We start from the raw sequence: 14,963 nt of genomic DNA on the forward strand, positions 1-14,963 counted from the left end.
ACTGTTATAAGTGCTTAGGATACAGAGATTCTTGCTTTTGGGGGTACTTAATTTCCCCTACCCTTGCTCAGAAACCCTTCTCCTGGGAGCCTTCCCTAAGCGCCGAAGCTGGGTTGGAGTGCCTCCCCCTGGTGTCCCACAGCCCTCTGACGACACTGGGGAGGTTTTAGAAGGGGCCAAGCCAGGGTACCCTTGGTCATCTGGCTCCTGCACTGTGCCTGGCCCAGAGAAGTGAGAAAGGATGGGTAGAATGAAAGGAAGGCAGGAGGCTAGCACCTAGGCCTGGCAAGTTCTGTCCCCTAGGCCCGAAGCACCCCCCCCCCCACCCTCTTCTGCAGTGCCAGAAAGGCCTAGCACCTTCTGAGTCCTGGCCCTGAGGAGTCAGCCACAGGTCTCACACCTTGCCCACTCCAGGTTGAGAAGTCCTCTTCAGGGACCCTCAGCCCCCCAAGGTACCCTGAGTCCCCTTGGGATGGGCTTAGCTTCCTTCAGCAGACCTTTTCTGAGCCTCTGCTATGTGTCCAGCACTGTGCCAGGTACTGGGGACACACAGATGCCCAGACCTCACCCCTGTCCTTAAAGTGCTTCAGCCGGTGGGGGCCACAGACAGTGACAGTACAGGGTATGATGGGGCAGGTGGGAGCAGGGTAGCCATGAGGAGGCACCATCCTGGCCTGGGGGCTCAAGAGGAGGCTGCAATAATAGAAATAAGAAGAATTTAGCCAGATTTTAAGAAAAGGAGGTAGTATCAGGAGATCGCTCCCAGAAGACAGGCCAGTATATGCAGAGCCCTGAGGAGAGTAAACTCGTGCATGGCAAGCTCACGAGGGTGCGCATAGTTTTCTGTGGCTGGAAGGTAGAGTTCCAAGGGAGAGGAGACTGAGGTGCAGCCAGAGGGTTCACAGAGACCAAGGAGGGCCTTGAATGCCAAACTCAATATCACACCTGTTGCCACAGACCATTCTTCCCACCGCATCTGCTGCCATCCTCATCCATTTCTCTCCTCCCCACACTCACATTCTGCTTCCTCTGGCCCAACAGAGATCAGCGATGGCATGGAGGTCTCCGATGAGCTCTCTGTATGTTCAGACAACAGTTATGACACGTACGCCAACAGCACCACCGCCCCTGTGGCCCCCCGAGGGAGCAGCAGCCGTGCCAAGATCCTCACAGACCAGAGTGGGCATTAGCTGAAGACTGATCTGTCCAGTCTGTACCTCATGTGGAGAACAGGGAAGCCTGGAGAGCTAGCAGAAGCGTGCTCTGAGAGCCTCCTTGTCGGCTCCAGCCCCTTGTCAGCCATGGCCTCTCTTGGAGGGGCTCCCCTCTCCAGCCTCCCAGATGCCCCTGCAGGCCCAGGGCTCCTTCTGGGAAGTTTGGGGCCTGGGGCCTGGTCCTCTCCCTGAGGCCCTCCCTTGCATCCTGTTCTGGAAGCTTTGAGGGGTCATTGGGCTATTCCATGACCCCTGTGGCAATGGAGGATGTGGAGCCACGTGTGCCCGTATGTCTGTTCTCTTGTCTGCGCTGCAAGGAAACAGACTTCTCATGTCTCTCCTGCCTAGAGGGCCTGTGCTTTTCCATCAGTCTCAACCCACAAGAAAGCTCAGCCTGGGAGGAACACTGCTGCAGTGGTGGAGACCCTCCCCCCTGTCCAGCCTCCTGCTGCTGCTGGCCCTGCCCGAGAGGGCCTGAGCCATCCCCTAGGAGCAGCTAGAGATGGCCAGAAGAGCAGGCTTGGGGCTGATGGATCCCACACCCAAGTGTCCAACAGGCCTCCAGGGCAGACTGGCCTGAGGGCCCAGGAGATCCACAAACTGACACAACCTCAGGTTCCCACATCAGTGGGCACAGGGCAGGGGCCACCTGGGCAAAGTGTTCAAGCATGGTAAAGGGTGCGTATATGGCCAAGGAGGCCTACAGCAGAGGGAGCCTGAGGGACCTTGGACAAGATGATTAAAGCTGCCACCTTGACATGTGTCATCTCTGAATTGTCAGTGGAAGGGTAGGGACAGAACTTGTTGGGTTTGGGATTCAGGTCCCATGACAGGAAGAACCACTCTCAGAAATGAATGGGAGAGTGGCATGGTGGTGCCCTTCCCCTGCCTCACCTTGTGCCAGGGCTTCCTTAACAGCCCTGGGCTTGGGAACCCGTGTCCCCATATCATGCAGGAGACAGTCTTGGAGAGGTAAAGTGACTGTCCACAGCCACACAGCTTAGAAGTGGTAGAGCCGGAATCCCCCCAGGCTCTGGCCCCAGGGAGCATCACTTTCAGACATCTGCCAAGTGCTCCCTTCCTGGGGCAGAGGTCAGCTCCAGCCTCTCCTGGGCACCAGGAAGTGTGAGTGAAACTTGTAATGTCTGGGTCAGGAGTGGGGCACACTGCCCCACCCAAATGCCCCAGTAACCTCCTCTCCAGCCTCTGGCAGTCCTTCCCAAAAAAACCACAATTGACCTTTCCTGCCAGCCCTTTCCTGTCCAGTCAGTGCCCCTGGGCCCACTGGCCAGCATGTCCCAGGCTCCTGGCCACACTCGGGCAACTTGAGATCCTAGAGTCTTCAGGAGTGGGGAGGGGGGACTGGGAGTTCTGAGTGGAACAGCCAGTCAGCATCCCACTCTCACCAGAGCCCTACACTGTACCCCACCCACCCATTCCCCAATGCAGAGGCAGTCCAGCTGCCTCTCCTCACCCCAAACAATGGAAGAAGGATGAAGACCATCCCCTAGCTGGGCAGATGGGTGGACCCCTCTCCACCCTCAGCTAAGCCCACAGCCTGTGGTCAATCCTAGCTCCTGTCCCTCGACCTGAGGGGTTACTGAGAAGCCCACCTTCCTAATGCTCTCCTTGGGTCCTCCCTTGTCTGTGGAGGATGGCCTAAGTGCCCTTTACAGAGAAACAGGCCCTTCTCTTCCTGCCACCCCTGCAGACCTACCCCTTCCTTCCTCTCTTAGCTTTAGTGGATGAGACCTTCCCAGGCTGAGTCCACCCTCCATACCCTCCAGGGCCTTCCTTCTCAAGTATAGGTGTAAAGGTGCCCGAATCGCTCACATCCTTTAACACACAGCAACACATACACCCCTTTTTTATGGGATACACCATTCCCCGGAGCAAAGTCCATGGAACAGACTCTTCCCCATCCAACACACACTTGGCCAGCATCACAGTGACCCTCTCCCATCATGACTCTTTCCACAAACTTGGCCTGCCTGAACCTCTGGGGGGCAGGTTCCTACAGGATCCCAGCCTCACAGACTACATGGCACGTGGGTTTCACTCACAAACCCTCTTGAGCGTCACAGTAACCCCAATAAGATTAGCAGAGCAGGAGTCGCAATTAGACCATCTTGCCTGCTGAGATGAAGAGCTGAGTCCAAGGGGTGGGCAGTGATCACCCTGGAGCTGCATGGTGAGTCCCAGGACCAGGCTCCAGGTGCCCCAGGACCACTGAGGCTCTTATCTAGACAACCTCCTCCCAAACTGGTGCCATCTTCCATGAAGGCAAATCCCCTTGCCTGCCCCACAGACACAGGCCCTGTGGCCCTTTGTAGAGGTAGCAAGTGATCAGACACCAGCCTGTGGAACCACTTTCCTCTGGTTCTAGGAGGCCAGGCCAGCCCAGAGCTACTTTGTTCGCACCCCCACCCCCACCAGGCGAGCCCATTAACACCACACCTGCTTCACTGTGCCCTCTCCAAGGCGAGTACACTGTCAAGTAAAAACCACCTCAACTCACACCATACCACAGCCCCAGGACCACATGCTGTCCACACACACAGTCCATGAGACAGCCCCCCTGTTACACACAGAAATGAACTATCACATAGGGATACAGACAGAGAGAGATAGGGATACACAAGGCATATAACCAGATACACAAAATCCCACGGTGACATGTCTGCTGTCACGTAGGAACACAGTACAGAGTCACACAGAGGCAGGAGAAAAACCCAGACCTCTAAACTGTGCAGTTACATTGTTAGTCACACCTATAGCTACTCAATCACACCTACCCCAATGCCACACAGTCACCATGTCCCCATGCACTTCCACGTTCACATACGGGTATTCTGGAACACCTGCACACTTAAACCCCCCAGCCCCCACACCCCGTCCCCCACCCTCACATCCATGTATCTTCAGGGGCACAGCTAGTGCCAAATCACTCCCAATCCAGGCATGCGGATCCCAGAGTTGTACATACAGTCAATCCCACATCTACCCCCACCTCCTCCCTTCTCCCTTCCCAGGGTTGGTCCAAGAGTAGAACAAAAGCCCAGCATCCCCTCCTCCCCATCCTCCTAACTCCCCTCCCTTCCCTTCCCCTCTGGCGTCCAGCCCCTTTGTCCTCCTGCAGCTGAGCCTGAGAGGGAGTCCAGGCAGAGCGGCAGGGACATTGGAGCCCAGGCTGCCAGGGCTGCAGGCAGCAGGACAGACAGGAGTGGTCAGTGCAGGAGCAGCAGCTGTAGAGTGCCTGGGAGAGGTCATGGCCAGGTAAGTGCCAGGTACACTTGGGGATTTAGGATGCAGGGCTGCCCTGGCTGTCTGGTATCTACAAGTCTGAGTGTGTTTGTGTGAGTGGATGTGGGTATGAAAGAGAGACAGGGTGGCATGTCAATGTCTAGGGGGTGGGTCCCTCAGTCTGTGTCAGGACCCTCAGCTTGAGACGCCTAGACTCATAGCTGGGATGGGAGAAAACTGCATCAAGCCCTGCCTGGGAATTCCCTACCCTTCATGTTCCAACGGGGTGTCCTTCAGCCCCAAGACTGGAAATCTCTAGGGTGGAAATGGGGTCTGATGTCCTACTGTGTCCAGTGCCCAGCACAGTAGACAGCAGGAGAATGAATGAAAAACTACTAGCGCACTTCCCAGGAGGGGACTCCCTCCCCTCTCCAGGCAACCCTTTGTGCCAGGATATCTCTGCAAAGAGAAGTCACATCTCTGTAGAGAGAAGTCCCTCCTGTGCTGATATGACCTGCCCTCTTGGGCCTCAGCTCAAAGTGCGGCTGCTTTCTCAGCCAGCAGAGAAAAGAATAGGGGCAGCATGCTCCCATGACTGCTCTCACCTCCTTCCTCTGGTCCTGGACTGTTTCTTGGGACACACCCCAACCCTACCAAGTGTGGCTAACCCACTAGGTATGCAGAGTCTAGAGCCAGGTGGATTCAGGGCCCAGCCCCTCTACTTGGGCAAAGTAGCTAACTTCCTGAGACCCTGCTCACCAGAGAGCTCATTTCCTTTGATGCTGAGACAAGGGATCCACCACCCAGGATAAGGCATGAGCAGTGAAAGCCAGACTGACTACTAGGCAAATCTGACTTCCAGGGCAAAGCAGTCTCAGAGGAGGCAGAGCAGCTGATATCAAGAGAATGGAAGGAGAGGCAAGGGGCAGATAGCAGAGCTCTGCTCCCCTACAGTAAGGTGCCACATAAAGGAGTGAGCGCCCTGTCCCTGGAGGTGTGCAAGCAGAGGCTATATGTTTGTAATGGCCAGACCCCAACCAGCCTTTCAGTCTGTAGAATGCTTTCACAAACACTCCTCCTTTGATCCTCACAGCAACCTCCAAAGGACAGGTTCCCTCTGTGTGATTGTTACTGCATGACAAACTTTAAAAAGAAGGGAGGAAAGAGTTTAAAGAAATTTTCAGGTTTGTGAGGATCAAATGAAATTATGGACATAAAAGCAACTAGCACACATAGTAAAAACATGTGAGGAAACATTTGTTGAGCTTGTACTGTGTACCAAGCACCTCTCATACAATCCATTTAATAGTCACCAAGTCACAACAACTGCATGAGAGGGGCATTACGACCCTATTTCAGATTAGGAACCTGAAGGGGGAGTGACTTGTGCAGGTCACACAGTGAGTCAGTGGTAGACGCAGGATTAGAACCCAGACCAGTCTTCAGAGCCAGCTCTTTTCACTTCCCCACAGGGCTTCCTTGAGAACAGAGAACTCACTAGAGAGAGAGGGCCAACTTCCCTCCCAGCCTAGGCTCTAACCTCATGCCCTTCTTCCCTCATGCCCTTCTTCCCTCTGAGTCCACAGACTGTTCTCTCAGCTGGAGACTTACTCCCTCCACTCCCTTCCCTTCACCTGGCTAATTCTACCTACTCTTCTCAGTCTGATGGTTCCCCCTCAGGGACACCTTCCCTGACTGCTCCAACTGGGTTCAATGCCCCTTCTGAGCTCCCCAATGCTCTGTACTTCCCCATGGGGCCTCCGCCAAGCTGAGAGCTCCAAGAGGGTAGGGACTATATCTTGTTCACTGCCTGGCAGAGAATAGGCTCTCAGTAAATACTAGATTACTACATTCATTCAACCTTGAATGGGTACTAATTAAGCACCTACTATGGGCCAGATCCTGTACTTTGCGGGGAGAAGCAGATATTAAATAGAATAATCAGGGTGTGGTCAATGGGGGAGCACTTACAGGAGAGCCTTAGGAAAGAGGATAAGGTGAGGAGAGCGGGGTAGAGTTATACCCTGCCTACACACTGGATCTCTGTGGGGTCACCTGAATTCCTGGACTAAAGACTACCTCCTGTCAGGGGGCCCTCCTTATACAGATATTTTGTGCAAGTTTCAATAACCTCCCAGGCCTCTGCCTTCAGACCCTGGATAGGTAAGGGCTCCCTGCTGTTGGTAGCCACGTGGCACTGCTCTAGTCCTTGTGGGAGTCTCGGAACACTGTCTATGCCTTTGTAAATTCTTCCTTTAATATTAGACTCTTCTCAAATTACCCCATTTGAGAGTATGCCATCTGCCTCCTGCCAATACTGATAGGAAAAAGCTTAGGGAGTTTGAAGAACAAAAAGAGCAAAACGGCTGGAGTAGGTCAGTGGGGGAGAAGGTGGCACAGCTAAGATAGGGTCTAGTCCTTTGGGTAGGCAGGGACTAGCTTACCGAGGCCATTAAAAATATGGAAGGGTAGACGTAAGGAAGAGCAATTGTGTGAATGAAAGCACACGCGTTCAGTTCCTGCTCACCTTTCTGAATAAACTAGTGAACCATCCAAGGGAATGAATGGATAAGAGCCCTCCTGCCGTCCAACCCGGCCCCAGCCAGGTGGATTTGCCGACGCTGTCTGTGTTCTCTGCCCAGCAGGATGTGCGAGGGCCCAGTGCCAGAGGAGTCGGAGCGGGGCTCCGAGGCGCCATGCGCGGGGTCCTGCCACGCGCAACGTGTCCTGCAGACCCTCAATGCATACCGGCGGAGCGGCACCCTCACCGACGTGGTGCTGCACACTGGTGGCCGCGACTTCCCATGTCACCGTGCCGCGCTTAGCGCGGGCAGCGCCTACTTCCACAGCCTGTTTGCGAATGGGCGGCCGGAGGGGGAACTGTCCGTGGTGCCCGTGGTGCCAGAGGTGTTAGGCATGGGTCCGGCAGGGGCAGCGGCAGCGCTGGCCGTGGTGCTCGACTACGTGTATGGCGCGGGCGTGCGGCTGCGCACCGAAGAGGAGGCGGCTGCAGTGTTGGCGCTGGCCGAGCGGCTGGGTGTGGCGGGCCTGCGCGAAGCCTGCACGCGCTTTCTCGAGGGCCGCCTGCGCGCCGCCAACAGCCTGGCGCTGCGTCGTGTAGCCGCTGCCTTCTCACTCTCCTCGCTGGCAGAGCGCTGCGGCCGCGTGCTGCGCCAGGCCTTCGCCGAGGTGGCGTGCCACGCCGACTTCCTGGAGCTGGCGCCCGACGAGGTGGCGGCCTTGCTGGCTGACCCGGCGCTGGGTGTGGTGCGCGAGGAGGCTGTGTTCGAGGCGGCCATGCGCTGGGTGCGCCACGACACGCCTGCCCGCCGCGGACAGCTGCGGCGCCTGCTGGAGCACGTGCGCTTGCCCCTGCTGGCACCTGCCTACTTCCTGGAGAAAGTGGAGGCTGACGAGCTGCTGCAGGCCTGTGGCGAGTGCCGCCCGCTGCTGCTCGAAGCCCGAGCCTGCTTCATTCTGGGCCGCGAGGCTGGCGTGCTGCGGGCCAGGCCGCGGAGGTACAGCTACCTGCCCCCTTGCCTCATGCCTTTCCTTATTCCTGTATTCTTCAACTCACTTCTCACTCACTCCTCCATCATCCTTTAACCCAAGCACTTGGCAGTGCCTCTTGAAAGAGATTCAGTCATACATTCAACAGACATTTCATAGGCTTGGTGCTGGGCAGAGTTCACAATTCAATGAAGAAATGCAGGGACCTCACAACTCGCGCATATTCTGTCTCGTGCCCCACACTCAGGAGTGATCTGAAAACACACCTTACCCTCTAGGAGCGCAATCTAGTAAAGGGTACAAATAGGCAGGGCCTGGGGAAAAATTGAAAAAGGCCTACTCCCACCCCTGGAATGCAGACTGTTAGACTTTGAGTGGAGTGATCAAGATGGTCTGTCACCCTCAGAGGAATAAGAGACGGGTTCTGTCTTACTCATCACTGTATCTTCAACACTTAACTCAGGGCCTAGTTAGTGCAAGAAGATGTTCAATATTTGTCAAAGGATTAGGTAGTAAACCATTGGCTAAAGGGTCTGGAAATTCTGGTGAAGTCAGAAGCCTGAGGGGTCAGTGGGAGGGGGAATGTTTGCTGAAAGGGTGTATAGCCTGGCTCAGTGTATTTCATGATTAGGGGATGGGTTTAGGAGATGGTTACCAGAGGAGGGATGTAGCAGAATTAGCAGTCCATGATGGAGGTCAGACAAGGGTGAAGAGAATGGGTTAGTGGCATACCAACCTGGGCTTGAATTCCAGCTCTGTCATTTTTGGCTACATGACTTTTGGCAAGCCAAAGTCTGTGAGCCTGTTTCCTCCTCTGTAAAAGGAGTAATAATCTCTCCCTAACAGAACTGACCTAAGGATTAAACGAGGTGATTTTTCTAGGTAAGGGTATGGGCTCTGTTAAGTTCCTTTCCTGTAACTCAGAGGTCAGTAGAATAGGGTAAGGAGTAGTGATGCTCTTTCTATCAATTACTAGAGAGAAGGTTGGAAGTGGCAGAGTCCAGCATGGGAAGGGTGGGGAGCAGAAGGGCATGGGAAGGCAGTGCGGTCAACAAGAGGGTGAGAGGGCTGAAACCTGGGTGCGGGTCAACCAGCACTGGGCTTGTCCCCACACCAGATTCATGGACCTAGCTGAAGTGATCGTGGTCATTGGCGGTTGCGACCGCAAAGGGCTCCTGAAGCTTCCCTTCGCCGACATCTACCATCCAGAAAGCCAGCGCTGGACCCCACTGCCCAGCTTGCCGGGATACACGCGCTCAGAGTTCGCAACCTGTACTCTCCGCAATGATGTCTATGTCTCTGGTGAGGGCGGAACCGCAGCCAGCGTCCCACAGGATTGGCTCACCATCTCCCGCACACTGCCCTCTTTGTTCTTCCCTCCAACTGGGTTGGCGGGGGGGGGGGGGGGGGGCGGGGGCGGGCGCGGGATCTTTCCTGATAACCTACAGTTACTGGCTGAGGTGGTACTGCAGAGCCAATCACTGGTGTGACTCCACCCTTTATTCAGCAATGTTTACTTCAATTCAGGTTGTATTAATCACTTCTCTTCATCTAGTCTACCATGTGCTGTGCATTATGCTAAACAGCTTAGATTATTTAATTCCCAGGACAACCAAATTTTATAGGGAGACTAAGAATTTCCCTGTTGTCTTGAAAATGGCAAATATTAGTCTGACATCTGAGATTTGGGTCCTAAAGACTCAGAGAATAAAACACAGTGCCTGCTCCCCTGGAGTAGGGGAGACATAGACTTCACTTTACCAAGCAGAATGGGATCAGAGCTCTGAGTCCCTTCGTAATCTGGATTCCCAATCAAGGAATCTGGTCCAGCTTCATGGAAGGGATGATTTTTCAGCTAGACCTTGAAAACTGGAGGGAACAGCACAGGCAAAGACATGAAAGCAGGCAGGAACCCTGCTTACTCAGGTCTCCAAAGTGCAGGTGAGTGTCTCTGGGAGAGGTAGGGACACTATTGTAGATACAGCAGAAAAGGGAGTCTGGAGTCAGATCAGGGAGGCTTTGAATCCAGGCCTAAGTAGACTGCACTTGATGTAGTAGGGAGCTGTGGGTACCTGGGAAGGTTAAGGAGAATGAGCCAGGAAGGCCTCAGCAACCAACCAGGCCATACTTTATTACTGGATAACTTATCCAAGACCACTGATGGCCCCTGAGCAACATGTGGGGCCTCTGCCTGATATACTGGAAATACACAGCAAGGGCTACAAAACAAGTGGATAAGATCAGGCCCAGGCTGAGGGGTGCAGCTAGGGTTGTCCCTGGAAAGGTTGCTCCTGAGAGGTGAGTCACTGGTCAGGAACCCCAGGATGGCCAGACACTGGGAGAGCCCACAACCTTCACTCCCAGTGCCTGGCCCAACTGGCTCTGCAATACCACCTCAGCCAATCACTTGGGGCATACCAATGCTGAGTGTGGGGGACCGGAAATTCTGGTCATTGCTCTGGCAGTGAGAGGCCACTACCTTCTGCAGAGTGGTAAGTGACCCTCTCTTTGCTTCCCTGAGCACAGAGCCTAATACACCACCACAAGGCACCCAGTGAAGATCAGCTTCTCTCAGAATGTCTCAGGCCTCTCCCTTCAAGACTTTCTGCCTGTTGTTCTAATTCAGACATTCCCACTGCTCATTCAAAGCACACTGACTGGGTCAGAGCCCCAGAGTCTCACATACGCCCAGGGGGAAGTCTTCCCTGTTGTCTACCTTTAAACCTTCTTTTGGATCTGGGGACCCTTGTCTCTAGCTCCTTGGAGGTGCTGGGGATAGCAAGAGGACCTGGGATCAAAAGCTGCTTCTCTCACTCTAGGAGGTCACATCAACAGCCGTGATGTGTGGATGTTTAGCTCACATCTGCATACCTGGATCAAGGTGGCCTCACTGCACAAGGGCAGGTGGAGGCACAAGATGGCGGTCATGCAGGGGCAGGTAGGGACACCCAGCAGCTGCTGCCCTGAGCCCATGGTAGAGATTTATAAATTCCTGGGGAAAGGCCTTCTACAGTTCTCTAAGAAGGGATGTGAAACCCCCCAAAGGAAAAGGAATTGCCCAAAGTTGCATAATAATGTTAATAATAATTACTGTAATAGTACAACCTAACAGAGCAACAAGGATGTGCAACATGGGGCCAAACAGCCTATGTCTCAATCTTGACTTTGCCACTTAGACCAAAATGAAAAAAAAAAAAATCTGCCAATTATCTTTGTAAGCTACATTCTGAATTCCGAAAGTGCTTCTTAGAATCATTTCAGTGAGGTGGTAAACCCCTAAGAAATTACTACCGATTTGTATTAAGCATCAACTTGGTGCCAAGTATTTTACAGATCTAATCCTCATTCAGTACCCATCCTACAAACCAATGTCAATATCCCCAGCTGGTAGACAAAATCTGCTAAGGAAGGTTCAGTAAAGGGGAGGCTGTGGCGGGGTGGGGGCTGGGGTAGAACCGGCGGCGGAGGGAGAGGTGGAGGAGCCAGGAGCTGGGATGAGCCCCCAGGTGGGTCTGGCCCTTAACGCTGTGGGCGGGAGATGCAGATTTCGTTAACTCTTGCGACCTTCCTGACCCCCTTCATCCGCAGCTGTTCGCAGTGGGCGGCTTCGACGGCCTGCGGCGCCTGCGCAGCGTGGAACGCTATGACCCCTTTTCCAACACCTGGGCGGCAGTCGCACCACTCCCCGAGGGGGTGAGCTCCGCCGCCGTGGCGCCCTGCGTGGGCCGGCTCTACGTGATCGGGGGCGCCAAGCAGGACGGCGTCAGCACCAATAAGGTGGGCAGGGAGAGGGCAGTGGAAGTCTGCTGTCTGCCAGGCACAGAGTTGGGGCTTTCATGTCTTTTTCTCACTTAATCTCATCGACAGCCCTGACGAGTTACCCCTATGTTTCAGGCAAGGAAATGAATTCAGAGAGGCGACCCCAAGGTCAAACAGTAGGTCTGGACCCAAATGTTTGGGTTGGTTCCCTATGGGTTTCATAGATTTTAAAAATTAAGTGAGGGCAAGGGTGGGATTAGTTTAAATGCTTTTCTTCCATTAATAAAAAATACACTCATTATTGAAAATCTAGAAAACAGAGAAATAGGAAAAAAACATTCATAATCTCACCACCTAAGGATAACTATTGCTATTAATATATTTTTGTGCATTGCCTTCTAAGCTTCCTCTGAATTGGCTTTAGCTTTTTAGTTTTGTGTTCATACTGTTAGTAGAATTTTGCATTCCGCTTTTTCTTCTAAGTACCTTCCACATGCTTAGAAAACTCTTCACAGCCATCATTTCAGTGTATGTGTAATAATCTACTGGGTGGATGAATCATAGTCTACCAAACTTTCTGATATTGGACATCTAGGATTTTTTTGAATAAAAATTGACATTCATTGTGGCAGCTCCCTCCCTGCCCTGATGGCCTCACAAGCCTGTGGTCCTGGGATCTGACTCTCTCCCAAACTAGGATCCCTCACCTCCTTATTCCAACTCCACTCCCAGCACACCTTCCTGGGCTGGCTAGGGGAATGCCCTTTAGTACCGTCTTGTGCAGCACTGATGTGAACAAGCCATTCTGGGGGCTTCCAAGGAAATAATTGAGGAAACAGGGAGTAAAGTGAGCAGGCATGTACAGGTATGAGCCCTTAGAAACTGTGGAAGGTGTCGTAAACACCCATGGGCCTGGGAGGCCTCTGGACAGTGGTAGGAATGGAGGCTGCAAGACACCCCAGCTGGAATCTTTTCATGACCTCAGACCACAAAAGGGGGAAGAGGGTGGATAGTAGAAGCAGCCAAGAATGCATCTCTACGGGGCACCTGCTCTGAGAACTACCTACAGCACTAATACAGACTAATGCAGACTCCTGGGATGCAGACCTCTTCCTGGACCTTGAAAGATGAAGAGGCTTTTGACAATGGGAGTCCAGGAGTTGGGGGTAGAACATGGAACCAGGATGAGCACATCTGAGGGTAGGGACGCTAGCTCAGGCCTGGCAGACATAGGTAAATGTGCTGAATAAGTCCCCCCGACAGAGAGAGATGAACGGTGTGGGCAACAGGGCAGTTGGGGGATAAGTCTTCACTACCGCTCCTCCTGCCCCTCAGGTGCAGTGCTTTGACCCCAAGGAGGACCGGTGGAGCCTGCGGTCACCAGCACCCTTCTCACAGCGATGCCTTGAGGCTGTCTCCCTGGAAGACACCATCTATGTGGTCGGGGGCCTCATGCGCAAAATCTTCACCTACGACCCTGGCACAGATGTCTGGGGGGAGGCAGCTGTCCTCCCCAGCCCTGTGGTAAGTGGAGGCACAGCCCTGACACTGGTTCCATTTAGGAGAGTGAAGACCCACTTCTAAGGATCTGGATCCCAGAGGTAGTGAGTCTTGTGTCTGACTCCATGCTAGGTGGTTTTACATAGTTCTCTAGCTTTGTCCTTACAATGATAATCAGCCTTGCACTTTGAAGATAAGGAGAGTAGCCTTAGAGAGGTTGAGGCCACCAGTTAGGCCATGAAAGGCAGAACCTCGACCCCCAGTTCCAAGTGCTGTAGCCTTGGACGTGGGGCTTGGTCTGAATGACCCTGCAGTCTCTCCTGCTCTGAAGGCCACTAGCTGGTAGCCTACTGTGGGGGGAGGAGGGAGAATGGAAAACGGACTTGCTAAGTTCCCTTGTCCCAGTGATATGAAAGAAGGGAAGTCTAGGCCCTGGAAGCTTGGCCCTTGCATTCCTTGTCTCCCCACACTGTTCTGTTCCCTTTCCAAAACTCCAAAGACTCTATAGGGGTGTGGATGGATTGGTGGTCCCTGCCAGCTCTGACCTCCTGTGATTCTAAGAGCCTGAGATTTCTGGCTTCTCTGAGTCTGAGATCCTAAGTTGGTGGGGTGGTAATTGTTAATGGAATGCTTACTATATTCCAGGCACTGTGTAAAATGCTTTCCATGCTTAATCTCATTAACTGTTAAAGGAACTTTATGAAGAAGCTACTATTACTCTTCTCACTTTGCAGATGAGGAAACTGAGGCCCAGAAAGGTGAAGTGACTTGTCTAAGCCTATTCATTTAGTAAGGGTCAAGCCAGAGCCTGAAGTCAGACCCATGCAATTCCTGCCTGCCATCCAGATGGCCTGCTTTTATTTTGTGGGTCAAAGCTTTCTTGTCTGACCTGGCTATCTAGAGACAGGCTGGACATTGTAGCTAATTGTCTGTTTGTCCACCCAGGAGAGCTGCGGCGTGACTGTGTGTGACGGGAAAGTCCACATCCTTGGTGGGCGGGATGATCGCGGGGAAAGCACCGACAAGGTCTTCACCTTTGACCCCAGCAGTGGGCAGGTAGAGGCCCAGCCACCTCTGCAGCGCTGCATCAGCTCCCATGGCTGCGTCACCATCATCCAGAGCCTGGGCAGGTGACTCACACCTGCGCCAGGAGGTGGGGAGGGGAGAACTCAGGCTCACCACTGCTCCCCTCATGGCACCTCCATGTAAAGAGCCTCTTAACTTACTGCCCTTTTTCTCGTAGAAATAAAAACCTTCAAAAGGTTGGGTCTGTGTTCCAGCTTGAGCCTCCTTAGCTAAGAGAAGTGATACCCAGTATCTGCTCCTTGCTTTGATTCTTTACAAAGCACCTGCATATATGGTTACCTCATTTACCTTCATAATAGCAGTGTGGACATTTTTAAAAATTATGAAATATTTCATATGTAAGAAAAAAATATTTTGTACAGTTTAAAAATTATAATAAAATAAGTGTGTTCCCACCACCGAACTTCATAAATAGATCACTACAAATGCCTTTGTAGGCCCCAAACCCATTTCTTACCCCATTCTTCCCAAGGACAGTCACTATTTTCTTTTGTTTGTTTTTGTTAACATAGGTACTAGGGATTAAACCCAGGACCCCGTGCATGCTAAGAATGCACTCTACCACTTAGCCATACCCCTAACCCCAACCACCACCACCAGCCCCCAGCAGCCACTATTCTCAAATTTCAGGTTATCAGCAGTTTGCTTTTC

At 53.1% G+C, this 14,963-nt stretch overlaps 2 protein-coding genes across 5 annotated transcripts in view; both read left to right on the forward strand.

The window, feature by feature from the left end:
• GDPD5 (glycerophosphodiester phosphodiesterase domain containing 5) overlaps positions 1-1,978 on the forward strand; it is an 83,107-nt gene extending 81,129 nt beyond the window's left edge. For all 4 annotated transcript variants that reach the window (XM_015238432.3, XM_072969184.1, XM_031681357.2 and 1 more), the window contains one exon: positions 1,042-1,978. In XM_015238432.3, the coding sequence (XP_015093918.1) occupies positions 1,042-1,190 (149 nt within the window). In that variant the 3' untranslated portion in view covers positions 1,191-1,978. The remainder of the gene's footprint in view (positions 1-1,041) is intronic.
• Positions 1,979-6,209: 4,231 nt separating this feature from the next.
• On the forward strand, positions 6,210-14,500 carry KLHL35 (kelch like family member 35). The gene is made up of 6 exons (XM_072969186.1): positions 6,210-7,975; positions 9,085-9,269; positions 10,787-10,905; positions 11,556-11,744; positions 13,062-13,250; positions 14,172-14,500. The coding sequence occupies exons 1-6, from the start codon at positions 7,104-7,106 to the stop codon at positions 14,358-14,360; spliced, it is 1,743 nt and encodes a 580-aa protein (XP_072825287.1). The 5' UTR covers positions 6,210-7,103; the 3' UTR covers positions 14,361-14,500.
• Positions 14,501-14,963: the final 463 nt, after the last annotated feature.

The sequence above is a fragment of the Vicugna pacos genome, chromosome 10 (genome assembly GCF_048564905.1).
Source record: "Vicugna pacos chromosome 10, VicPac4, whole genome shotgun sequence".
Taxonomy (NCBI): Eukaryota; Metazoa; Chordata; class Mammalia; order Artiodactyla; family Camelidae; genus Vicugna; species Vicugna pacos.